This window comes from Ictidomys tridecemlineatus, chromosome 15 (assembly GCF_052094955.1).
Source record: "Ictidomys tridecemlineatus isolate mIctTri1 chromosome 15, mIctTri1.hap1, whole genome shotgun sequence".
NCBI classification, from domain to species: domain Eukaryota; kingdom Metazoa; phylum Chordata; class Mammalia; order Rodentia; family Sciuridae; genus Ictidomys; species Ictidomys tridecemlineatus.
In genome coordinates, this window is record NC_135491.1 from 49,547,857 (window position 1) to 49,574,358 (window position 26,502).

The 26,502-nt window shown below is 42.8% G+C and overlaps 1 protein-coding gene across 2 annotated transcripts; it reads left to right on the forward strand.

Moving 5' to 3' along the window:
- On the forward strand, positions 1 to 25,560 carry Aars1 (alanyl-tRNA synthetase 1). 2 transcript variants are annotated; one of them, XM_013366099.4, is made up of 21 exons: positions 1 to 97; positions 2,621 to 2,785; positions 7,110 to 7,298; positions 7,605 to 7,750; positions 11,114 to 11,305; positions 11,851 to 11,995; positions 12,375 to 12,520; positions 13,207 to 13,315; positions 13,457 to 13,607; positions 14,532 to 14,656; positions 15,125 to 15,269; positions 16,638 to 16,816; positions 18,427 to 18,540; positions 19,513 to 19,719; positions 20,415 to 20,599; positions 22,284 to 22,392; positions 23,067 to 23,180; positions 23,744 to 23,863; positions 23,991 to 24,077; positions 24,477 to 24,590; positions 25,021 to 25,560. In XM_013366099.4, the coding sequence occupies exons 2-21, from the start codon at positions 2,642 to 2,644 to the stop codon at positions 25,204 to 25,206; spliced, it is 2,907 nt and encodes a 968-aa protein (XP_013221553.1). In that variant the 5' UTR covers positions 1 to 97; positions 2,621 to 2,641; the 3' UTR covers positions 25,207 to 25,560. The 2 variants fall into 2 exon arrangements, with proteins under 2 accessions (XP_013221553.1, XP_005318473.1); XM_005318416.4 differs by having other exon boundaries at positions 15 to 429.
- The last annotated feature ends 942 nt before the right edge of the window (positions 25,561 to 26,502 follow it).

Genomic DNA, 26,502 nt, shown 5'->3' on the forward strand with positions numbered 1-26,502 from the left:
TCCTTTGGCACGCCCTGATTGGATAGGGCGATGCGGGTTGCGGCGGGTTGTAGCCCGGGGCGGGTACAGCTGTGCTTTTGCTCCTCTAAGAGAGCAGGTAACCTCGGGCCTCCGGTGGGCTCTGAGGGAGGAGTTAGGAACGGGACCCTAGTGGGTGGCAGGCAAATTTCAGATCTCTGCGGCGCTGGGAGGGACCCGGGCCTAGGGGAAAAGGAGCAACTGCGGCTGGTGCCTGGGCCAGCTCCCGCGTGGCCACGGGAAGCCGGGCCTGGGCTGGAGCGGGGCCCGAGTCCGGGCGGGAGCGCGAGAGCGGCCCTTGCCAGCCCCTTGGCGCGCTGGAGGTGGAGCCGTCTCCGGTGGAGTTGCTGAGGACCCAGGCCTTGCGAGGATCACGGTGGCCATCGAGTTCCCAATTTTAGTCTCTTAGCGGTGAGTGGGGGTTCAGAGAAGCGTGACCCGAATGGTCGGAGTCCTTCTGGGAGCTATTCCCTCAATTCCTCAACTAATAAAAAAATAAATTAATTAACGGAATTGTTGATACCAGCCCAGGCTTACCCTGAGAATCATGTTCTGCTCTTTCAGACAACCTGGGTTTCCTATTGTGCTTTAAAATATGCGAGTTTGTTGTAAAGGATTGGTATAAATGATGATGAAATAGGCATTTAGCAACCAGTGTATTAGATACCGGGAATAAACTGTAATAGCCAAAAACAGCCCCGGTACCCACTGAGATGTAACTTACATCCCGATGGGAGACAGGTCTTAAACAGCCATCAAATGCATTTGGAAATTACGAAGGGACACACTTGGGGCTATGAGTCTAATGTCGGAAGCGAAGGCTTCCTTAAATAAGTTTCTTTGGAATTCAGATGTCAAAATGGAAAACTTAACTAGGAAAAGGGAAAGAAGTAGGGGTGGGTAGGGAGCTTACCTGGCACATGGAGGGAGAGCTTGTTACAAGGTCCTGTGCCTGGAGCCACAGTGTGATTTAATCTAGCCAAGACCTTTACAGTTCCTGCTGGAAAGCGGAATTTGAGGTCCTGTCTTTGTGCTACCTCTGTATCCCATGTAGACATTCTATTGACAAAAAATGAATGAGTTGTAGTGACACACAGCTTTTGATAGTCCCAGACTCCTTAGGGCTTATAGCCAACATATTAGGTCCTTTTGTACAACACTGTAATTATTTGTGTATATGATGGTCTCCCCATGAAGGACATATGGACATATACTGTAATTCCTCTTGATTCCCTGCATATAGTATGCATTCATTATGTTGAATGACTAAGCAAAAATGGGAAATTCATGTCTTGGAATGTAATTGCTTATTTACCTCAAGTGGTCCATTTAAATAAAGAAGTGGTGAACATTTTTTTTTTTTTTTTGGTACTGGGGTTTGAATTCAGAGTCACTTGACCACTGAGCTACATCCCCAGCTCTATTTTGTATTTTATTTATCGACAGGGTCTCACTGAGTTGCTTAGCGCCTCCCAGTTGCTGAGGCTGGCTTTGAACTCATGATCCTCTTGTCTCAGCCTCCCAAGCTGCTGGGTTATAGGCATTTGCCACCTCACCCAGCATGGTGAACATTTTCAAATGGCCATGTGATACTACAAAGGAAGAATTACTGCCATCAATTCATTTTTGCCACCATAGTTAAGATTCTTTGAGAGCCATGACAGGGAGGGGTGAGAAAGAATGTGGTAGGAGAAAGTTTCTGAAAAATTCAAGGCTTGACTCTTAGCATGGACAGCCAGTTCCTATGTGTGAGATTTATAGTCCACTCTTTGGTTTTCAGCCTGTTTTACTCTTTTTGCCAGAAGGGTTCTGAGTAATGTGTTGATTAAGTGGTGAATAAGTCCATTGAAATTGTAGTTAAACATAACTCTTGAGAGTCAAGGTATCATGTTTTACTGTGAACCTCTTTATTGGTTCCTCCTCATGAAAATGTTTTATGCTAAATGACTTAAAGTATTAGCTATCTTGTTCCTTTAGAACTTACAGTTTACAAATTACTTCCAATCAAATACAGTATTTTTTTGGTGTGGGGGGCGATCCTCACAAAACCCTGGTTGAATAAATAGGTAATACTACTTTAAAAACAAAAACAAAAACAAAAAAAAGGAACCAAACTCCAGCCAAAATAACTTATTTCAGGTAGAGTTGGGTCTAGAAAGAGTTCTAGAGACTTTTAGATAATGTTATAAATAAGGTGGTTCCATTTTTCTATTTATTTTTGTGGTACTGGGGATTGAACCCAGAAATGCTCTACCATTGAATTATATCCCCTGTTCTTTTATTTTTTATATTGAGACAGGGTCTAAGTTACTGAGGTGGCCCTCAAACTTGGGATCCTCCTACTCTAGTTGGTGTGTTGATGTGTTGAGCTTATTGAGACTGGCATGAAAAAAAGAATGGAAGGGGTTGCTGTTTGTTGGTGTAGCCAAGTTTCGCTTTGATAATGTTTTTAGCCTTGGACATTACAACATAGAGGTTTTAAGATTAAATAGCTTACCTATGTCTTGCTTTGACTTGGCTTGAGAAATGGGAGTCTTATGTAATGCCTACTTTTAGTTCCAGTTCCCTTGATTTTTCTTTTTCTTTTTTTTCCTTTGGTAAGTTCTTTGGGTTGACTTTCAAGATGGATTCAACCCTAACAGCAAGTGAAATCCGAGCACGATTTATAGATTTCTTCAAGAGAAATGAGCACACCTATGTTCATTCATCTGCCACTATCCCATTGGATGATCCCACATTGCTCTTTGCCAATGCAGGCATGAACCAGGTAAGGATTTCTTTCTCCTTGACTATCCACATAGGAGGCAGCAGAGCAGTGATAAAAATACAGTTCTTGGAATGAGACAGAATCCCAGTTCTGTTACTTATCGTGTGATCTTTTATTTATTTATTTATTTTAGTTGTTGAAGGAAAATAAATAAACTTTATTTATTTTTATGTGGTGCTGAGGATTGAACCAAGTACCTCACAAGTGCTAGGCAAAGTGCTGTACCACTGTCCTCACATGTGATCTTACAGAACATTCTAGTCATGAACCTTAGTTTCTTTGTGAAACAAAGAATAATATTTCCTGCCCATAGATTTCAGTGAAAAATGAAAAAGAAAGCTGGGTTTGGTGATGCAGGCCTGTAATCCCAGTGTCTCAAGAGACTGAGGCAAGAGGATCGAAAGTTCAAAGCCAGCCTCAGCAACTTAGTGAGGCCCTAAGCAACTTAGTGAGACCCTGTCTCAAAATAAAAATAAAAAGGTCTGGGGATGTGGCTGGGTTTAATCCCTGGTACCAGAGTACCAAAAAAAAAAAAAAAAAAAAAGAATGCATAGTGCATACAAAATGTTTAGCATGGCATTTCGCACATAGTAAGTACTCAGACCTTAACTATTTTTAGTTATGATGATAAGAGACCTTCAGGGGCTGGGGTTATAGCTCAGTGGTAGAGTGCTTGCCTCACACATGTGAGGCACTGGATTCAATCCTCAGCACCACATAGAAATAAATAAAATAAATATATTTAAAAGAGAGAGAGAGAGTTGTGATTTATCTCTCTAAAGAAAAATAATAGCGTGGGTCTGGGTTTGTGGCTTAGTGATAAAGCACTTCCCTAGCAAGTTTATGGCCCTGAGTTCAACCCCTAGCACTTCAGTAAAACAGAAAAAGTAAGAAAATATAGTCTGCCATCTAGTCTATAAAATTTTGTCTTTTTTTTTTTGTAATGAAAAAAATTCAGCATTTTGTTCAAATTTTTTTTTCTTTCTTTTTTTAATATTTATTTTTCAGTTTTCAGTGAACACAACATCTTTGTATGTGGTGCTAAGGATCGAACCCGGGCCACATGCATGCCAAGCGAGTGCGCTACTGCTTGAGCCACATCCCCAGCCCTGTTCAAATTTTTTTTAATAATTTTTTTTTCCTTTCTTTTTTTTACACTGTTGGCGATCAAACCTCAGAACCTCACACATGCTAGGCTGTTTAGGGGACAGATGAGACAGAACACCAAAGACAGCAGGAAGCAGTTTTATTTGGCTACAGCCAAGTTCAGGGGGTAAAGCTCTCAGTATAATCAATTAATCTGAACCCTGAGTTCAGGCAGTTTCAGAACTTTATGCCCAGTGTGTAGGGGGAGGGGCTCAGAAGTTCACACAAAAGCAGCTTTTTCTTTCACTGTTCTGGGCAAGTTAACCCTTCAAGGACAACACCTGCGAAGGGGAGAGCTTCTCTCCTTTCTTTCATCCCCCTGCCAGCTGTTACCATGGAGCCCAATTAGTAACATCTTCTCTTGAATTTGAAATGTAAACATCTCTGTGACGCTGGTCTCCTTAAAAGAATCTATTTTTCTTATCACACTCTGCATTTACAGACACACTTCCCTTGAAAACCTTTACAAATTATTATATATATTTTGTTACCAGAAAGTCAATAAATGGAGCTGGGCATATAGCTCAGTTGGAAGAGTGCTTGCCTTGCATGCAAAAGGCCCTGGATTCAATCACCAGGGATGAAACCTAGAGTTTGGTGCCAGGGATGAAACCTAGAGTCTAGCACATGCTACCCACTGCACTATGCCTCAAGCCTCATAAAGGAGTTTATTTATTTTTATTTTTTATTTTTTTGGTAGTTGTAGATGGACAGGATTTCTTTATTTTACTTGTTTATTTTTATGTGGTGCTGAGGATCAAACCCAGTGCCTCATGCAGGCTAGGCAAGCACTTTACCATTGAGCTCCAGCCCCAGCCCTAAGGAGTTTATTTTTTAATTTATTTTTCGGTGCTGGGAATTGAACTTGGGGACAAGCTCTCAGTGAGCTACATTTCAGCCTTTTTTTCTTTTTTCTTTTGAGACACGGGTCCCTAATTTGCCCAGGTTGGCCTTAAACTTGTGATTTCTTATCTCAACTTCCTAAGTCACTGGGATTTCAGGAGTGCACCACAACACCCAGCTTAAAGGAATTTAAAGGAAGTTTTTTGGTTAGTCTGAGGCATTGAGAAATGTTTACTAGGGTGATCCTTACTTGGAAGTGGATGCAGGTTAGGTAGTGCTCTCAGGGCTTTCTACTTTGATTCCCCTGCAGCCCAGGCCCAGGGATCCACCAGCCATTTGGATGCTCCTCACTCTCTGGGATAAATTAACATTTTATTTTCTCTCAGATGTCTTATTTGGTGTGGAAACTTGCAAGAAGTGGGAACATTTTCTTCCTTTTATATCATTAACTGTGAAATTATGAAACATGTTTTCAGTAATATGGGAGTCTTCTGCATACATCTGGAAATGGGACATGATTTCAGGTGGACTCTTTCAAGGGGATGGGTTTTCTGGAACACTGGAAAGGTTCTGTTCTATTCAGGCATACCAGGGCACAAACCATCTTCTCAAATGAGCTGCTTCTTCAGGGCTGGGGATGTGGCTCAAGCGGTAGCGCGCTCGCCTGGTATGTGTGTGGCCCGGGTTCGATCCTCAGCACCACATACCAACAAAGATGTTGTGTCCACCGAGAACTAAAAAATAAATATTAAAAAAAAAAAAATTCTCTCTCAAATGAGCTGCTTCTGTAAGAACCACAGAGGTCCAGTGTTTGGAAATATTCTCCTAATAATAGGAACTGTTATCCTGTGTGTAGTACTTGCTGTGTGCTAGTACTGTTGTCTCCCACATAGTTGACTCATTTAACTTTCACTGTTGTCATCCCTACCGAAGTGCTAAAAGCTCTGAATCAGTAGCCTCTGCTTACATAGCTGGTAAATGCCAGATTGTGGATTTGAATCTAGGCAGTCATTTCCTAAACTTTTTTTTTTTTTTAATTTTTTTTTTTTTTTAATATTTATTTTCGGCGGGCACAACATCTTTGTTTGTATGTGGTGCTGAACTTTTTTTGTGCTACTTTGCCTCAAGATCATAAATAGTTTAACCTTCTTTTTTTCTTTAAACAATTTAAAATGGTATTTTTTGGACTTCTACTTTTTTTTAGGGATTATGCCAGTCTCGGGATGTATAGAGATGGGTGAGGTAATTTTTATGTTTAAGGAGTTCATGATCTAGTACAGGACTATTCAGTAGACTTTTTACAATGATGGAAATGTTCATATCTTTGTGGCCCAATATGGTAGCAACCAAACACATGGAATTACCAAGTTAGTGTGATGAAGAAACTTTTTTTGTTGTTGTTGTTATTGTTATTTGTTTGTTTGTTTGTTTGTTTTGGTACCAGGGATTGAACTCAGGGGCATTTAACCACTGAACCACATCTGTAGCCCTTTTTTATATTTTATTTAGAGACAGGGTCTTGCTAAGTTTCTTAGGGCCTCCCTAAGTTGCTGAGGCTGGCTTTGAATTTGAGATCTTCCTGCCTCAGCCTCCTGAGCTGCTGGGATTATAGGTGTGCACCATCTATAATAAAAAACAGAATTTTTAATTTTTTAAATTATTAATTAAGGCTGGGGCCATAGCTCAGTGATAGAGAACATGCTTAGCATATCTGAGGCCTGGATGTGATCCCCAACACTCAAAAATAATAGTAATAATCATAATTATTAATTATTTGATTTTAATTAACTTATTACATGGTTACATGTAATGGTGCTTAAATGGACATTTCCTACTGGGAAGAGTAAGACCAAGCTAATAGCAATGATACATCTAAGTATGATTGGAAAAGTCCTCAGCAGGGAAATACTATTTCTACACATTTAGTTATTCACCAAGCTGCGCAAATTTCACTCCATTAATATGTCTCAATTTTCTTTCTCACTTTTATTCCTAAACAAGCATATCAATTTTTAGAATAAATTCTTCCAGGAGGATTATAAAAACCCTGAACATTAGAGACTTGTGAAGAAGAAAAACCCTTGGCCACTTCCATCTGGCAGGCCTTCCCTAGCATAGGTGGTATCATTGGCAGTGGTGGAAATCCTTAGGGAATTAGTTTTGGGTAGAAGCTGCTCACTTCTGCTTTGTTCCATCAAGCTACCTGCTTCTAAGTGCTTATATTCTAGGCTCACTAAATCCAAAGCACAATTTGTGTGTGTTCTTTTCCTGCCAGGTTATGGCCACCTGACATAATCTGCAGCTCAAAAGTCATACTGTCCTGTTCTCTTTTTAGTTCAAACCTATCTTCTTGAACACTATTGATCCATCTCACCCTATGGCAAAACTGAGCAGAGCAGCCAATACCCAGAAATGCATCAGGGCTGGAGGCAAACATAATGACCTGGATGATGTGGGCAAGGATGTTTACCATCACACCTTCTTTGAGATGCTGGGCTCCTGGTCTTTTGGAGATTACTTCAAGGTAAGCTCAGTGCAGAAGAACCTTTGGAGTTTTAAATAAAGGGATCATTTCCATTAAGGAAACAAGTTTGTTTGTTTGTTTTTAAAGCATGAAATATCATCATCTAGAAGATTAATAGTGAAGGATATTTGTTAATTCTAATACCCCGAGAAATAATAACTCTAATTTGATGATTTCAGTTTGTATTTCTTACATACATTCATCCTGAATTTGGTTGAGTTTATAGTGAAGATATTATAGTTTTCATGTTCTTAGGATATTTTGGTTTGGCCATCTTCTTTATCTTTCATTTTGTTATTTTTGTAGGAATTGGCCTGTAAAATGGCTCTGGAACTTCTCACCCAAGAATTTGGCATTCCAGTTGAAAGACTGTATGTTACATACTTTGGTGGAGATGAAGCAGCTGGCTTAGAACCAGATCTGGAGTGCAAACAGATCTGGCAAAATTTGGGGTAAGAATGCAACTCATTTGTAGAGAGTAGAGAGGAGTAAGTGATTACTAAACTCAGTGCCAGAGTTTATGATTTTGAATTCAAAATCTTATGGTTTTAAGTACATTGCCATTTCTCATTTTGGGATGTGTGTTTGTGATGTATGTTAGGGTGACTGAGAGTAATTATTCTTTTTTATTTTTCCTCCTCTGCTGGGGTTCCAAACCAGAGCTTTGCTAGGCACATGTTCTATACTGGACATATCTCTAGCCCCAGGAGTAAATATCTTTTGATGTATTCATTGCTTTTCTTTGGGGGGGGTACTGGGGATTGAACACAGGGATACTCCACCACTGAGCCATATCCCCAGCCCTATTTTTTTTTTTAATTTATTTTTTTAATTTTCGGCAGACACAACATCTTAGTATGTGGTACTGAGGATCAAAGCCGGGCCACACGCATGCCAGGCAAGCATGTTACCGCTTGAGCCACATCCTCAGCCCTCCCCAGCCTTATTTTGTATTTTATTTAGAGACAGGGTCTCACTGAGTTGCTTAGTGCCTCACTGTTGCTGAGGCTGGCTTTGAACTCACAATCTTCCTGTCTCAGCCTCCCAAGCCCCTGGGATTACAGGCATATGTCATCACACCCGGCTTCATTGCTTCTTAATATGTTCAGTCATTCTATTGTTGAAAGCTGACACAAGAGTCCCTCATTTTTTGTGTTTTATAAATTTTTAAAAATTGTGTATATAGGGGCTGGGGTTGTGGTTCAGTGGTTGTGCGCTTGCCTAGCATGCGTGACACACTGGGCTCAATTCTCAGTACCACATACAAATAAATAAAATAAAGGTTCGTCAACAACTAAAAAAATATTTTTTAAAAAAATTGTGTATCTAAGGCTAGGGTTGTGGCTCAGCAGTAGAGCGCTCACCTAGGATGTGTGAGGCCTTGGGTTCGATCCTCAGCATCACATAAAATAAATAAATAAAATAAAGGTATTGTGTCCAACTACAACTAAAAAAAATTAAATATAAAAAAAAATTGTGTATCTAGCCAGGAGCAGTGTTGCCTGTCTATAATCTGTGGAGGCTGAGGCAGGAGGATCTCACGTTTGAGGGCAGCTTCAGCAACTTAGCAAGATCTGTCACAAAATAAAAAGGGCTGTTGATGTAGTTCAGTGATAAAGTGTTGCAGGTTCAATTCCCATTACCCTTCCCACCCCCCCCCAAAAAAAAAATTGTATTTCTAATGCATGTGTTGTAAACATTTAAATGCTATTGAAATGTTGAAAATAGGAAATGAAAGTCTCTAAGATTAATCATTTTTCAGTAATTGTATACTCTGTACGTAGTCTTCCAGCTCTTTTTCATATTTTTGTAGACTAGTTTTTTTCAAAAGTGGTGTTCTTTATATGAAATAGTTATTTCTTATGAAAATGTAATGGTATCAAACAGGATTAGAAAAAAGAAAGTTTTTTTAAAGTTTAATGTATAATATATTATAAAAGTGAACACAATGGATGAGTTATATGTTTTTGTGTTTGAACACTTAAAATAATATTGAAATCTTAATAGTATTTGTGCTGTATCAAGGAGAATCTGAATATAGGGGACTGGGATGTCCATGTTGTCATTGTCTTATTTTCTTATTAACTCTCTTGTTATACTTGGACGCAGTATTGTATCATTTGTTCTTTTTTTATTATTATTATTTTTTAGTTGTTGTTGGACACGTGCCTTTATTTTTATTTATTTTCATGTGGTGCTGAGGATCGAACCCAGAGCCTTGCACATGCTAGGCGAGCACTCTACCACTGAGCCACAACCATAGTCCTGTCTTTTCTTAATTGATTTTTTTTTTTTGTAATGCAGATGGAACCAACTTAGCCACGCCCCCTACCCTGCTTTGATTTTTGAGACAAACAAGTCTCACTAAGTTTCCCAGGCTGTCCTTAACTTGAGATCCTCCTGCCTTAGCCTCACAAGTAGCTGGGGTTATAGGCATGTGCCACTGGGGCTGACTTTAATTAAAAAAAAAAAAAATTACTTTCACTGTACTTGAATCTTGTTTTTTTTTTTTTTTAAAGAGAGAGTAAGAGAGGAGAGAGAGAGAGAGAGAGAGAGAGAGAGAATTTTTTAATATTTATTTTTTAGTTCTTGGCGGACACAACATCTTTGTTGGTATGTGGTGCTGAGGATCGAACCCGGGCCGCACGCATGCCAGGCGAGCGCGCTACCGCTTGAGCCACATCCCCAGCCCCCTTGAATCTTGTTTTACTTGACTTTATATATATCCTGTACTTTGTTTATCAAACAAGCAAGATCTCTTCTGAGTGCTTTATTATTTAGCAACTTTCAACAAAGCAAATGGTTTTTAATTCTTTTAATTTTTTTTTTTTTTGAACTGGGAGTGTTGCTTAGTGGTAAAGTGTGTACTTAGCAAGCATGTGGCCCTAAGTTTGATGCCCAGCCTCATACACTCACAAAACTCTGCTCTCAATATCACTAACACCCTCTCCCTCCATCCCCCCCCCTCTTTTTTTGGTACATCCGATTAAACCTAGAAGTACTTAACCACTGACCCATATCCAAACCCAGAGGCACTTAACTAATGAGCCACATCCCCAGCCCTCTTTATTTTTTTGAGACAGGGTCTCACTGAGTTACTTAGAGCCTAAGTTGCTGAGGCTGGCTTTGAACTTGCTATCCTGTCTCAGCCTCCAAAGCCACAGTGCAACTGTGTCCAGCTTAACTAACCCCATCTTGCAGGAGCTATATTAATCTCTTATTGAAGGTTAAGTCCTCATGACCAAATTACCTCTAAAAGTCCCACCACCTCTCAACACTATTCCATTAACTATTAAATTTTCCTTTTTTTTTTTTTTTGGAGGGGGGAGCTGGGGATTAAACCCAGGGCCTCATGCTAAGCATTCATAAAGCCACTGAGCTATGCCCCCAGGCCCTAAGCAGTTGAATTTCATGAGTTTTATTATGAACAGACCACCTCCACATACAAAGCATAACAGTCATTTTGAAAGATGAAGGGTCATTTGTAAAGAAAACATTTGTTAGCTGGGCATGGTGGTGCAGGTTTATAATCCCAGTGGTTGGGGTGGCTTAAGCAGGAGGATCTCTAGTTCATAGCCAGCCTGAGCAACTTAGTGAGGCCTTAAGCAATTTAGTGAGACCCTGTCTCAAAGTAAAAAAATAAAATAAAATAAACTTTAGTAGGATTTGTGTGTAGGCTAGGCTTAATATTAGTAATTACAAAGAGCAGGCCTTCTTTAGGAGAAATCATAAGGATCTCTTTTTGTGGTGGAAGCAGTCTTGGCAGGATTCTTGTCAGTGACTGTAACTGGGCTTATCTTCCCTGTTGTGTGTAGGCTGGATGACACCAAAATTCTCCCTGGCAACATGAAGGATAACTTCTGGGAGATGGGTGACACAGGCCCATGTGGTCCCTGCAGTGAGATCCACTATGATCGGATTGGTGGTCGGGATGCTGCACACCTAGTCAACCAGGATGACCCCAATGTGCTAGAGATCTGGAACCTTGTGTTCATCCAGTATAACAGGTAGCAATGGGATCCTGCTTCAATCCTGCTAAGAGGAGAACCTTTCCTTCAGTCAAGCAGAGAAAGAGGAATCAGCTACGTGACCGTCTTTGTGGCTGAAGGTTCTTTTCAGACCCTAATCTTTAGGGACAGTGGAACAATACTCATGTCACCTCTAGAGACATGAGATCTTATGGCAGTTCTTTAAATTTTATTCTCAGGTTTCTCCACTGATCTCTGTGGTAGAGCTAGGCCTATTCTTTTATAAACTAATTTTATCCCTTATAGTACCTTGAGGGCTACTCCTATAATGACGTTCCTGTTGACATTTGAGCTGCTATTTTAAAGCTCATTTCTCTGAAGCGTTCCTCATTCTAAAATGGACCCCAAAGTACTACCCTTTCTTTTGCCTTTCTCTCCTCCCCTCCCCTGTCACCAAACCAGACAAAAGCAAATGACAAATAGTCACAGGCTATAAACTGCATTGTGAGTTTTGACCAGCAGGACCTGAAGAGGTGACAACCTGAGTCCTTGCTTCAGCTTCTTCCTTTCTCTGGATTATACAGGGAGACCGATGGCATTCTGAAACCTCTTCCCAAGAAAAGCATTGACACAGGGATGGGGCTGGAGCGACTGGTGTCTGTGCTGCAGAACAAGATGTCTAACTATGACACTGACCTTTTTGTTCCTTACTTTGAAGCCATTCAGAAGGTATTGGTCCTGTTGCAAAGATTGAAACTTCCATGGAAGTTTCTAGGCTTTGCAATGCTGATGATCTTTGCAGCACTCAAAGATAAATCTCAAAGATAAGTCATCATATGCTTTGTCAGCCATCGGTACCTGTTACCATCTGCTTATTTCATTGCCAGTAGCATGAGACTCTAGGCACAAGACAGTACAATTTGTTGAGTGTAAGGGGCTGGCAGGAGGGTTTTTGCTTTCCCTAGGGTCGCCTTTCCTGGGGTTATGGGATCTGGCAAAATAGTCATCCTTTCTCCCAATGCTCCTCAATCCTTTAAGACCCTCCTTGGCCAAGGCAGCATCAGAAGGGCTGTCTGCTAAAGGGCTGTGTCTGGGTGTTTACCTGTAGGGTACAGGTGCCCGGCCATACACTGGGAAAGTTGGTGCTGAGGATGCTGATGGGATTGACATGGCCTACAGGGTGCTGGCTGATCATGCTCGGACCATTACTGTGGCATTGGCTGATGGCGGCCGGCCTGACAACACAGGGCGGGGGTGAGTATATACATACTGGGCAGTGTTTGGATGGATACCATGAGTTTTATGACTCTTTGAAACTTAATACCAGACTTTATTATTGGTTTTTGTCTTCTGGGTAGGTGGAAGGATTTTTTCTTTTTAAGGAATAAAGGGAATTTCTGCTTATGTTAAAGAGATGCCACTATATCACTATCTTGAGTCTTTTATTTAAGGTTTTATGATAGAAATTTGGCAGGGGTGGATAGGTTCAGGTATTAACTATCCCCAGGAAATTTTATTACTGACAGGCAGGGCCTGAGATTACATGCATCTGGTTTGTTCTTGCCTCTCTCTGGGTAGCCAAATGTGAAAAGACAACAAACTAGGGTTTAGTCTAGCTAATCTTTGACATGCAGTTGGGGGTGTATTACTGAGTTTATGCTGGAATTAATCTTAGTGACTTTGGGGAAAACAAAAAGAAGCAGGATTAGGATAGAAAAAAGTCTATGCAGGAGCAAGTCAAAGGGCTGGGGATGTGGCTCAGTAGTAGAGCACCTGCCTAGCACACATGAGGCCCCATGTTCTGTCTCTAGCACTGCAAAAAAAAAAAAAGCAAGACAGAAAGTTGGTCATGTTGCCTTGGGTGGAATTACAAAGGTGCTATGACAGGACCCTCAGCTGGGAATGTTGTCTGCCAGGGCACTAGATTTTGCCTCTTACAGGTACGTGTTGCGACGGATTCTCCGCCGGGCTGTTCGATACTCCCACGAGAAACTCAATGCCAGCAGGGGTTTCTTTGCTACATTAGTGGACGTTGTTGTCCAGTCCCTGGTAGGTTCATTTCCCTGATACCTCGTCTGTGCTAAAGCCATATTCTAAGAGGGATAGAGTGGGAGGCAGCATGTTATTAATGGGCATTTGTAAGAGGGGTCCTGGAATGGTCTCTGGCTTGAGCACCCCCTTCTTTGTCAGGGAGATGCATTTCCCGAGCTAAAGAAAGACCCAGACATGGTGAAGGACATCATTAATGAAGAAGAAGTGCAGTTTCTCAAGACTCTCAGCAGAGGACGTCGCATACTGGACCGGAAAATTCAGAGCCTGGGAGACTGTAAGACCATTCCTGGTGAGGCACAGTTTGTGGCTTCCTCCATACTGGCTGTGGCATCTTTCTAGGAAAGGCAAGGCCCTCATTCACAGGCCTACAGTGGGGCTCCCATATGTGCCGAGGCTGAGCATAGCTGGGTCAAACTGCTTTTGGTGTAAAATGGGATTAAGAGTAAAATTATAAATGTTATACTTTATTATGGTAAGGTATTCAAACAATACAGAAGTAAAAAGTGAAAATCCTTTCCCCAAATTATTTTTCAGAGGTAATAGAGTTTGGTGTATTCAGGATTTTTCTCTAAATGCTTGAAATGCACATTTTTCTCTAAATGCTTGTATATATGTGTATGTTTTTCAGCAAAAGTGGGAACATTTGGCATATACCATTTTGCAACTTGCTTTATTTTTCACCAAATGGATAATTAATTTCAAAGGATTTTTGTTTTTGGTTTTGGTTTTTGGTACTGGGGATTGAACCCAGTGATGCTTAGCCACTGAGCCACATCCCCAGCCATATTTTTTGTATTTTATTTAGAGAGAGGGTCGCTGAGTTGCTAAGTGCCTTGCTGAAATGCTTAGACTGGCTTTAAATTCCCGATTCTCACGCCTCAGCCTCCCAAGCCATTGGAATTACAGGCCCAGCTTGTTGTTTGTTTGTTTTTTTTTTTTTTAATTGAAGTATTATGTATAAAGGGAAGAATCTAAATTTTCTCAAACTGAACACACTAATTCAAATCAAGAAATGAACTTTACCAAGAACCCTGTCCTTCCTCCAGGTCACTTCCAATAGATTTATGGGTATTCTGACAAGTCTTGTAGGACTAATATTGACTTGTCTTGACTCTAATCCCTTTGGTCATTCCCAGCATCCTCTTGTGCATTCCACATGGAAAATAAGGGGGCTGTCCATGTTATTCTGATGCAACTCCCTTGTGCTATATAGGGGACACTGCTTGGCTCCTCTATGACACCTATGGGTTCCCAGTGGATCTCACTGGACTGATTGCTGAAGAGAAGGGCATGGTGGTAGATATGGATGGCTTTGAAGAGGAGAGGAAACTAGCCCAGGTAAGGAATGTGAGAGTAATCAGGAAACCCAATACCTTGAATCCCAGGCAAGACTTGGCTACAAAGCAACCATGACTTTCCTTCCATTGAGGTCTTTGAAATTTTTTCCCTAGACTAGAGGATCTCAAATGGGAGTGAATTTGCACCTTTTGGGGCCATTTGGCAATAATACATGAAGATATCTCTGATTTTCACAACTAGGGGTGAGATGCTCTTGTCATCTCATTAGTATAGGCCAGGGATGCTACTCTACATTCTCTGATGCAAGAGACCATGTCCACAAAAAAATAATGAACTGGCCTAAAATGTCAGTAGAGTGCCAAGATTGGAAAATGCTGTTCTAGAGCTTTACCTTGAGTATAATTTTGCAACTATACCCAAGGTATATATATATATATATAGTCCAGGCTTTAAGGTTCTCTTCCCCTATACACTTTAAGGTAACTAATGCTTGTCTCTTTTTGACAGCTGAAGTCACAGGGCAAAGGAGCAGGTGGGGAAGACCTCATTATGCTGGACATTTATGCTATTGAAGAGCTTCGGGCAAAGGGTCTGGAGGCCACAGACGATTCTCCAAAGTATAACTACTATTCAGATTCCAATGGTAGCTATGGTATGTTGCTGGCCTCCTTCTTCTGAGCTGTCTGCCCCTTACCTAGAGTGTTTTGAGAGATCAGGTGCCCTGCAGCAGATCTCCCAAAAGCCTTTCCCTTAATGCTATACAGTTGTGTCAGGCTATTTCTTTTTCTTTTTTTTTTTTTTTTTTTTTTCTTTCTTAAAGATGGGGTCTTGCTTTGTTATCCAGGCACCTCTCAAACTCTCGGACTCAAGAAGCGATTCTGTCCAGGCTCCTAAGTAGCTGGTACTATAGACTTGCACCACCACACCTGGCTATGCTGCACTTTTATTCGCAAAAGCATCCTGGGCTGGTGGTTTTATTTTTATTAACTTTATTCTGGAATTACAGTTAGAGGACGTTGTAAAAAATAGAATTGCAGGGAGATTCTGTGTATCCTTTACCAGTTTCCTCAATTTGTACCACCTTCAAGGAATCAGGCAGTTGACCCTGAAACAGTGGCAATTGAATTTTGCATCAGTATATAGCATTTTAAAGTTAAGAAACAAAAGAAATAAATAAGCAATACAAGCTTTTGCATTTTTGCCCATCAGAGAGCAGTCTTAGACCAAAGTCTATCCAAGTGATCACACAAATTGAATACATTCTTTTTTTGGTACTGGGGATTGAATCCAGGGGTACTACTTAACCACTGAGCCACATCCCCAGTCCTTTTTATATTTTATTTAGCTGAAATTGGCCTCAAACTTGCAATCCTCCTGTCTCAGCCTCTTAAGTAGCTGGGATTACAGGCGTGTGCCAGTGCACCCACCTTTGTTACTAAAAGATTTAATCAGATTTATCAAGTTTCTATTCAGTGTCTATGAGTTAGAGTGACCAGCTGTCTAGTTTGCCCAGAGTTATCCCAGGGTTAACACTGAAAGCTTGCATCTCAGGAAACTCCTTAGTCCTAGAAACTGGGACACTTAGTTCCCCTATTGAGTGTTGCATCACCTGGTGTAAAACCAGCCTGCTAATTCTTTTTTGCCTAGTAAGCAAAAGACCCTGGGTTCAATCCCCAATACTGAGAGGAAAAAAATTCTACCTTTACATATATCTTAAGACACTCTTGGGGCTGGGGATATAGCTCAGTTTGTAGAGTGCTTGCCTTACATGCACAAAGCATGTAATGGGCTTACTTTCTAATAAAATTGGACAATCAGGACCTAAGAAGGATTTGAAAAAAACAGCAAAAGCCATCTAGGAATGTGTGAATGGAGCTGGGGACATAGCTCAGTGGTAGTATTTGCCTAGCAATGGGTGAAGTCCTGGATTTGATTCCCCAACACCAGAAAAGAAAAAAAAACAAAGTGTACGAGAGTCGTTGATCTTGTCTTCTCCCATCTTTGCATTTCCACCGAGCAGTGTTTGAGAGTGCAGTGGCCACAGTGTTGGCTCTGCGCAGGGAGAAGATGTTCGTGGAAGAGGTGTCTACCGGCCAAGAGTGTGGAGTGGTGCTGGACAAGACCTGTTTCTATGCTGAACAAGGAGGGCAGATCTACGATGAAGGCTACCTGGTGAAGGTTGATGACTGCAGTGAGGATGTAAGCCAGCAGTTCTTCCATGTTAGCTAGGGAGGCATGGGTATGAAGCCCAGAACCTTCTTTTGCTCCTCAGCACTCCAGGCCTTGAGGAGCACACCCAATAGATATATTTTTTTTAATTAATGTTTTTTAACTTATATGTAACAGCAGAATGCATTATAATTCTTATTACACATGTAGAGTACATTTTTTCATATCTCTGGGTGTATACAAAGTATATTAACACCAATTCATTCAATAGATCTTTGAGTTGGGTTTCGTTGTCCGTGTTTCTACAACCAACAGAGCTGCTTATACTTGTTGCTTTCCTGACCATTAGGTATCCTTGTAGGGAAGATCCTTGGAACCAGGGTACACGGGTCAACCCTAGTTCTTGCATTCTTTCCTCATGAATAAGGAGAGGTATTTCTCTGAATGGCAAGCATCCTTGTAGGAAACTCGGCCCTTAGCTTAGCCACTGCTGAGTTTGGCTTCTGTTTGTTTTTTTTTTCCTACCCGCTTCCCACCCCAGTACTGGGGTTTGAACCCATAGGTGCTTTATCACTGAGCTACATCCCTAGCCATTTTTTATTTTGAGACAGGGTCTCAATTTCTGAGACTGTCCTCGAACTTATTATCCTGCTCCCTCAGCCTCCCAAGTAGCTGGGATTACAGTCATGTGCCACCACACCCTGCCAGGTTTGGCCTGGATGAAACACTGTCTGATTATTTATAATGGCTTTCAAATTCTTGAAGATGCTTCTCAATCTTGTGTATATGTATGTATATTTAACATATGTAATGGTATTGTATATATGTATATAGATAGAAACCACTAAAGAGGGCCCTTTTTTTTTTTTTTGTAGTGCTGGGGTTTGAACCCAGGACTTTGTGCATGTAAGGCAAGCACTCTACAAACTGAGCTATATCCCCATCCCCAAGAGTATCTTAAGAGAATACATGTATGTGTACAATTTATATATGTAAAGGTAGAAATTTTTTTCCTCTCAGTATTGGGGATTGAACCCAGGGCCTTTTGCTTACTAGGCAAGCATTCTATCACTGAGATACATCCCCAGCCCCTGAAGAGAGAATTTTTATACATGTGAATTTTAATTTTAATATTTAACATATATGAATTTAATTTTAATGTGAATTTACACACACACACACTTAGATTTTTTTTGTTTTGTTTTTGTTTGGTACCATGGATTGAACCTAGGGCAATATACCACTAAGCCACATCTCCAGATCTTTTTATTTTTATTTATTTTTTAAAAATATTTATTTTTTATTTGCAGTTGGATACAATATCTTTATTTTACTTATTTATTTTTATGTGGGGCTGAGGATCGAACCCAGGGCCTCGCTTATGCTAGGCAAGCACTCTACCACTAAGCCACAACCCAAGCCCCGACCTTTTTATATTTTGAGATGGGGTTGCCCTAAGTTGTTTAGGGCCTTGCTAAGTTGCTGACGCTGGTTTTGAACTTTTAATCTTCCTGCCTCATCCTCCTAAGTCATGGGGATCACAGGTATGCACCACCACACTAGGCTCACACATAAATTTAGAGAGAGAATTGATGTTTTTTGAAAAAATCATTTGTTGGTTTCTTGCTTGACTCCCTTAGAAAACTGAGTTCACAGTGAAGAATGCTCAGGTGCGAGGAGGGTATGTGCTCCACATAGGAACAATCTACGGCAACTTGAAAGTAGGGGATCAGGTCCGGCTATTTATTGATGAGGTGAGTTGCATAATATTGGCCCCTATGGATCTTGTTAGTAATCATCTCCTTCAGTTTTATATTGTCCCATCTTTGTCCTTCCTAAGTGAAATTATAAGTAGGGTGCAGGAGTAAATTTTGGTACATTTTTATGGCTTGTGAGGGATGTGACTGAGTAAAACCTGCATGTTCCTTCAACAGTGGTTTTACCACTACTTTCTGTTGAGATCCTATGGACTTGTTCCATGGATTTCTCTTCTAACATTAAGCACTTCTTCAGAAGCTTAAATTAGTTAAGAACTAGGCTCTACTGCATGTGATAGCAAAGCTCCAAAACCATAGTTTAAAGTGAGATAGCAATATATATTTCACACCTAGAAGTCCAAGGTAACATAAGACTCTGCTCCACAGAATTACAGAGCTCAGCTTCTCCTCACTTGGTGCTCCATCATTCCTGGGGTTTGCCCAGGACTTCATGGTCTGTAATGATAACTATCAGACCCATGGTCTACACTAGAGGTTAGCAAATTATTTTTCATGAAGGGGCAGATGGTAACTATTTTGGCATTGTGGACCACATGCTGTCTATCACAGTTACTCAGTTCTGCTCTAGTAGTGCACAGGCAGCTGTAGACAGTATGTGAACGAATGAGTTTAACTGTGTTCCAAAAAAACTATTTGTAAAAATTTATAAAAATAGACAATAGGCCAGATTTGGCCCATAGGCCATAGTTGACTATTCTGGTTTTAGAAAGTGAAAGTGAAAGGTGCACACCCCTTCTCTTAAGGGTACTAATCACTTCTGCTCACATCCTCTTTGCCAGAACTTAGTCATATGCCAGAACTTACTGCCTTCAAGGGAAGCTGGAAAATGAAGTTTTTACTCTGGACAGCCATGTATCTAACTGAAAATTCTAGTATTGGGGGATGACTGGCCATTTGTTATAGCTATCCATTCATTCCCCAAATATCAGCCACCTCTTCCCTTTACAGCCCCGGCGGAGACCTGTCATGAGCAACCACACAGCTACGCACATTCTGAACTTTGCCCTGCGCTCAGTGCTTGGGGAAGCTGATCAGAAAGGCTCACTGGTTGCTCCTGATCGCCTTCGATTTGACTTCACTGCTAAGGGAGCTATGTCCACCCAACAGATTAAGAAGGCCGAAGAGATTGCTAATGAGATGATTGAGGCAGCCAAGGTAGGTTGGACTTGTCTAAGTTCATGACCGTCACCCTTTCCCACACCATCACTTTTTATCATGGAGGCTCAGCAGTTCAAGTGCTTTCATTCTATTATACCATATTGTGTCTTGCACATAGCTTTGCTTAAAGCAGGTAATTTTCCAAACTGCTTTTGTAGTGGGCAAAGGTAGTGTTTGGTGGTGGGAGAGAGCAGTCTTTAACCTGTTCCCTCCTTAGACAACCAGAGATCTTCTAGTTATCTGTTTCTATGTGTGTAGATTCTCTCTGTGTTGTTCAGGCTGGTCTCAAACTTCTTGTCTGAAGTGTTTCAGCCTCTAAAGTATCTGGGACTACAAGCATGTATCACTGTGCCCAGCTATATTTCTATTTAATGTCTATTTACCTACATGCATCCACATGTGAATTGGCTTACAGTTTAACAAAATGTTGGAAATTCCCATCTTGATCCCTTTGTCTTGTACTGGTACATTATTTCAGGAGGCTTCGGGCACATGCCAGGCAGAGCTAGGGTTAGAGCCTTGGAGTCCTGCCAATAGGTCCACACCACTGAACCCAATAAGATGCAAAGGCTGGCCTTGAACTTGTGATCCTCCTGCCTCAGCCTCTCATGTAGCTGTTCTCTGTGCCTCTTGGTTCATCTTCAGGAAAGATTTTTTCCCAGTTTTTTTTTTTTTTTCTTCTTTCTTGGCAGCCTGTCTACACCCAAGATTGTCCACTGGCAGCAGCAAAAGCCATCCAGGGCTTGCGGGCTGTGTTTGATGAAACTTATCCCGATCCTGTGCGAGTTGTCTCCATTGGGGTCCCAGTGTCTGAGCTGTTGGATGACCCCTCTGGGCCTGCTGGCTCCCTCACTTCAGTTGAATTCTGTGGTGGAACGTGAGTACTGTGGGAGGAGCAGCAATAGATGTGGCACCTGCGTTTTGTTAAATTGGCAATACCTTTGAGGTAATAGGCTAGCTAGATTAGCTCATGTCTTCTTTCCTTTCTCACTTCCTCCTCCTTCTCTCCTTAGGCTGTATCCCTAGCTCTTTTTATTTTGAGACAGGGTCTCACTAAATTGCTCAGATCGACCTCATATTTATGATCCTCCTGCCTCCAGTCTTCCAGATAGTTGAGATTCAGGCTTGTGCCATTGTGCCTGGCCAGCTTCCTTTCTTGCTTGCTTGCTTATTATTTATTTATTTATTTGTTTGTTTTACTGTGCTTGAGATGGAACCCAGAGTCTTGCACATATTAGGCAAGCAGTATACCAATGAACTACATTTCCAGCCCCCAACTCTGGTTTTTCCAAGGTTGAAATGAAGTCCACAGATATGCGCTTGCTAAATGGTATTGTCAAGAATCCCAGTGCTTTAATCAGAGCCTTCAGTGTCTGACATTAACATTTCCTGGGTTTGTGATGAAATATTTTTCCTGGAAGAGGAGGTAAAAAGCATTGTGTACACACTTAGCAACAAGAATGCTGGTGTGAATTCAGGATTCAGCAAGGCCATGAAGTGCTTGTGGAGTTCTTGGTCTGGTCTCAGCCCCATTCATTCCTGGCACCTCACCTCATTTCCTTTGCTAGCTTTAGCAGCATCTGAGGAATTAAGGCTGTTGTCTCAGAGCTCCTGAGCAGGCTATGAGGTAGACCTGGCTCAGACAGCCTGGGAGAGCCAATTATTTCTATCAACTTATATTCCCTCAGAGCTAGTGGGGTCTTTTAGGGTAGGTCTTGGTGGCTTGGAAAGTTTCAGAGTAAGCCTGGTGGAAAGAACATTCTTAAGGCCATAGCCAAGCCTAGCCAGGGTTTCCTACAGGCCTTAGGCAGTGAACAGGTGGGGTGTATGGAGGGCAAGTGATGGACCTGAGGGAGCAAGTCCTAGGCCCCTGCCAACTGAATTGGACCTTCAAGTGAATGCCACTTCTTCCCGAATACCTGAAACAACTTTCAAAGACTTCATACCACCCTCACAGAATGACTGTGAGAATTATTGAGGAATAAGACCCTATTTGTTTAAGGGGTTGTGGAAAGATGTCAAAACTAATCCTCCAATATTCTCACCTTGTGAGCAGGGATATAAAAATATAGCTTACATTCCACCAAAGGACCAAAAACGTCATGTAGAGCCTATGTCATGTAGAGCCTGTCAGCCCTAATATTGGATGTTAGGGATTGTAGAGCACCTTCATGTTTATTTTATTTGATTTCACAACGGCCATGTGGGGGAGAATTATCCCCATTTTATACATGAAAAGACTGAAACCCAGAGGGATGATGTCCACCCAGTGTCAGAACACTCTTAAGCCCAGGCCTTCTCTCTCTTTCCCTTACTGCTTCTACTGTTCTTTAACCAGAGTTGTGTTCTGAAATTTCCTTAAATACGAGGTAATTACCCACTGTTCTCTGAGGGATGATGACCTCATGGGGTTCAGCCTAGCAGCTATGGGCTCCCCAGGGGTAGGGAGGTGGCTAGGGATCCTGGGCTTCCTTTCTTTTTTTTTTTTTTCCCCAAATCAGAACATGACAAACAGCACATCTGGGCTTCCTTTCACTCCTGATTTGTGTTCTACCATTCAGGCATCTGCGGAATTCAAGTCATGCAGGAGCTTTTGTGATTGTGACTGAAGAAGCTATTGCCAAGGGTATCAGGAGGATTGTTGCTGTCACAGGTGCTGAAGCTCAGAAGGTGAGCACAGCAGGCAGGTGTGTAGTTTATTTAAACAAGGCAGGGGGAGCCCATTTTGAGAATCCATGGAGCAAACAGTTCTGTGGCTACTGTAGTCAGAAGGAAAATCCAGATTGCTACCCCCACCTGTCCTCCAGTTAACTCTACCTGGCAGAAGAAAGCCACCACCACATTGTCGTGTTTAACTCCCAGCTGTTATGATTAATCTTTTAAATGTATGTAAATTCTGTCTCAGTTCATGCATGTCTAGGAGGGTAAGCCAAAGTTTTGCTGTGGCTTCAAGGGTTCCCTCTCTTCTCCACCTATCCTAAGGATGTTTACCTAGTGTGAGGTGCAGGACATAGAGGTGCATGTTCTAAGAGTGGGAACTATAGTTTGTGCCAAATCCTGAGGACTAGTCATTTCACAGTTTGAAAAGGGCTCCTGATTTATGATTTCTTGGGCATCCTGAGCCTGATGTAGCAGGCAACTTTTGCTGACTGGGCATGTGAAGAAGGTGCTCCTTTCTGGGGCAGGAGGCTGTCAGCATTTGCTTCCCAGAGGAAAGAAATTTCTAGTCTCTTAGAGCATGTGCTCCACATGTGCTGTTGCTGCTTTTGTAGCTACTTACAGACAGAGCTGTGAGACCAGTGGGGGATGACTCAGATTTATAGATCTGATTGTCCCCTTCCCAGGCCCTCAGGAAGGCAGAGAGCTTGAAGAAATCTTTGTCTGTTATGGAGGCCAAAGTGAAGGCCCAGACTGCACCAAACAAGGATGTTCAGAGGGAGATTGCTGACCTTGGTGAGGTAAGGACAGCCTTACTCCCTCCTTGGCCTGCTCATTGCTTGTGTGCCTATGGAGCAAGGCCCTCCCTGTTCTTAAGGAACTCTCACTGTAGCCTCTGGGCTGACTTGTTATCCAGTGGCCTTGCAAAGGGGACTTTTTTGATGCTGGCCTACAAATCCCTGGACCCTGCCTACTGCTTCCAGTGCAGCTGGCAGGAGAGCCCTTTCTAAGTGTTAGTGGGGGTGAGGGAGGTGTGGAGGGAGAGTGTCCACTGTTTCCAGGCCTGCCTGGTGATTCTTAACATCTGGAACTTCCCCTAAGCCTTCTCAGCTGTGCTCATGGCCTGGTAAGGACCAGGTCTTACATGAGAGCTGAGCCCTCTTTATAGTGCCCCTTTCTCTCTAGCCTTGCTTGTGACAACTGCTGCAATTGCTACAGTGACTGGTCTCAAGACCAGCAGATATCTTTTCCTAGACACAAGCTGGAGAGGACTTTGGTTTAAAAGAAGGGTGGGGTGGGCTGGAGCTTCATATCCTAGCACCATGTAGCCCAGAGCCAGTTAGTCTTCTGGTTCCTGTTCCAGGCACTGGCCACTGCAGTCATCCCCCAGTGGCAGAAGGATGAATTGCGAGAGACTCTGAAATCCCTGAAGAAGATCATGGATGACCTAGACCGCGCTAGCAAAGCTGATGTCCAAAAGCGAGTGAGTCCTGGCTGTGCTGGTGGCAGGAAGGGAGCCAAGAGGATTTCCTGGACAGAGTCTAGGTGACTGCTGCCTGGGTTTTGGGGTCCGGGCCTTTGGCCTGACACTCTGCTGGACTTCCTTGTAGGTGTTGGAGAGGACAAAGCAGCTCATCGACAGCAACCCCAACCAGCCTCTGGTTATCCTGGAGATGGAGAGCGGCGCCTCAGCCAAGGCAATCAGGGGCTAGGGTCTGGGCACTTCCCGGCCTGTCCACTGCATGTCCCCTTCCTTCTAGGCCTCATCAGCCTTCTGGTGGCAGATGGGTGGGCTTTGAGTCTCTGAGCCATGTGGTCAACTGAGGACTCGCTGTCTAGGATTAAGGTTAGACTGAGCCATGGAGAAATATGAGCTGGAAGAAGGAGCAGCTCCCTGGAGTTATAAGGCAAACTTCAGAGCCAGAATGTGGGCAGGGCTCTGGGCTTGGTCCTTCTTCATACAGGCTCCCAGGGACAGCACCTGCTCTTGGAAGGAATTGGGGTGGTGGCTTGAGGGCTGAGCTCTGTAAACTCCCTGATTTAGAGCAGGGCCTCCTGCCCCAGGGCCCTAGCCTAACACTAGGTTCCCCCTGTAGGCTCTGAATGAAGCCTTGAAGCTTTTCAAGACGCATTCCCCACAGACGTCTGCCATGCTCTTCACAGTGGACAATGAGGCTGGCAAGATCACCTGCTTGTGTCAAGTCACCCAGGTCAGAACTCCCTACAACCTTGTTCCAAGCCTGTAAACCTCTGCACCTCTGGGAAGCACAATCTGGCTTCTCAGAGTTTGATTCTTCTGTTGTTTGCTGAGACCCATTTATGTGTGTGCAGCCCTTGTAAAAAAACAGCCAACCTCCTGCCCACCTGTGTGTCACCTTTTTCAGTACCACTTACCCTCAGGCCTTTTCATTTGTGACTATGTATGACTGTACTGGCTGACTTCTGGCTTAGCCACTCTTCTTCATCCTGGCAGTGGCCACTGACTAATCCTCTACCATTTGTAGAGTATGTCTTGGACTCTGGTAGCAACACCCAGGGCAGGGGGCGGGTAACAGTGGCTTTCCCTCCTTTTTCTTTCCCTCCATGCCCCTTTAATCCTATCCTCTGACCTGACTCCCACTTCCCCTTCCTGTCTTTCAGAATGCAGCCAACCGGGGCTTAAAAGCCAGTGAGTGGGTACAGCAGGTGTCAGGCCTAATGGATGGCAAAGGTGGTGGCAAGGACGTGTCTGCCCAGGCCACAGGCAAGAATGTGGGCTGCCTGCAGGAGGCACTACAGCTGGCCACTTCCTTTGCCCAGCTCCGCCTAGGAGATGTGAAGAACTGAGGGTAGGGGGGCTCTCACTGGCAGGTGTCTCCCTCTCACCCGGATACATCAGTCCAGCTGGGAGCTCTCCATCTGCCACAAGGACATTAGAATCTTGGAACTTTATAAACAGCACCATCCGTCCTAACCCAGCAGTAACTGGAACACACCTGAGAGCCATCCTGTGACTCAGTGCCCCATTACATTACTTCCCTTCATATCAATGCCGTCTGTTTAGAACTACTACCCCAGGATTGCTATTTAACAACTTCATGATCTTGTCTGTAGATAACAGTTCTCTGCCAACCAGAGAGTTTTGGGTCTGCAGGTAGGAAAACTTTTTGCTGCAGAGAATAAAAGGACCATGTGCAATAACTTGATGCTGCCATGTGATCTGTGTCCCTGCTTCTCCTGAGGGACTCCTGTAGAATTTATGCTGTGTTCCAGCTGGTTCCTGGTTGCAGTCCTTACTGAGTCAGGCCCCTGAGCCCCCAGGAATTATCTCAAGACATTTGTGGAGGTGGAGGCAAACTAGGCCCCAGGTTTGATCCTCAGTGCAGCAAAAAATAATAAAAACAATAAACACGACTTAAGGCTATGGACGTAGCTCTGTGGTAGAGCACTTGCCTATTATATAAAGGCCCTGGGTTCCATCCGCAGCACTGCAAAAAAAAAAAAATCTACCAAGAGTTACAGAAAGCAAAGCAATGCTTTTCTTAGAGCTTCTCTTGGGGAGAACATCTCCATGTCTTAGACCCTCCGCTGGGGACATTGTGTGCCCCGCCCTCCCTTTGAGGCAGCTGCTGTGAAGTCAGGTGGTTTATGAGAATTCAGGTGTAGCATTGCCCCCCACCCTCACTCCAGTAATTGCCCCATTCCCACTTGCTTGACCCAAACATGGTCAGTGAGGATAAAGACCCAGGTCTAGCTCTGAATTCAGTTGAAATTGAAATTCAGTCTAAAACTGCAGTTTGGAATCAGTATGTGGGAAGTAAAGATATAGCTTACCTGTGTTAGATACCCGATATAGCTAAGTGGTCCTGGGGCCAAGGGTCACTCTTGGCCCTGCCATCAGAGTTGAAGGGGGAGCAGGTCTATGCTGCAAGAAAGGGGCCCTCCTCCCACAGGGTATGAGAAAGAGGGAGGGGGCTGGGACCCTGGGTTAAAGCCGCATATGCCAGACAGGTGCCAGAAGTGCTAGAGATTGACTACATTGTCTAGTGCCCAGTGCAGCAAGAGAGACATTCCATCCATTCATTAAACAAGTATATCAACTAGGGCCCGGAGTACAGGAATTCAGGAACCAAAAAGTCCTTG

What these genes read in the sequence shown, in the direction of transcription:
- Aars1 (XM_013366099.4), top strand. Translation starts at nt 2,642, where the DNA reads ATGGATTCAACCCTAACAGCAAGTGAAATCCGAGCACGATTTATAGAT. An exon ending in CCAATGCAGGCATGAACCAG is followed by an intron (nt 2,786 to 7,109) that starts GTAAGGATTTCT and finishes TTCTCTTTTTAG; the next exon opens with TTCAAACCTATCTTCTTGAA. An exon ending in TCCGGCTATTTATTGATGAG is followed by an intron (nt 18,541 to 19,512) that starts GTGAGTTGCATA and finishes TTCCCTTTACAG; the next exon opens with CCCCGGCGGAGACCTGTCAT.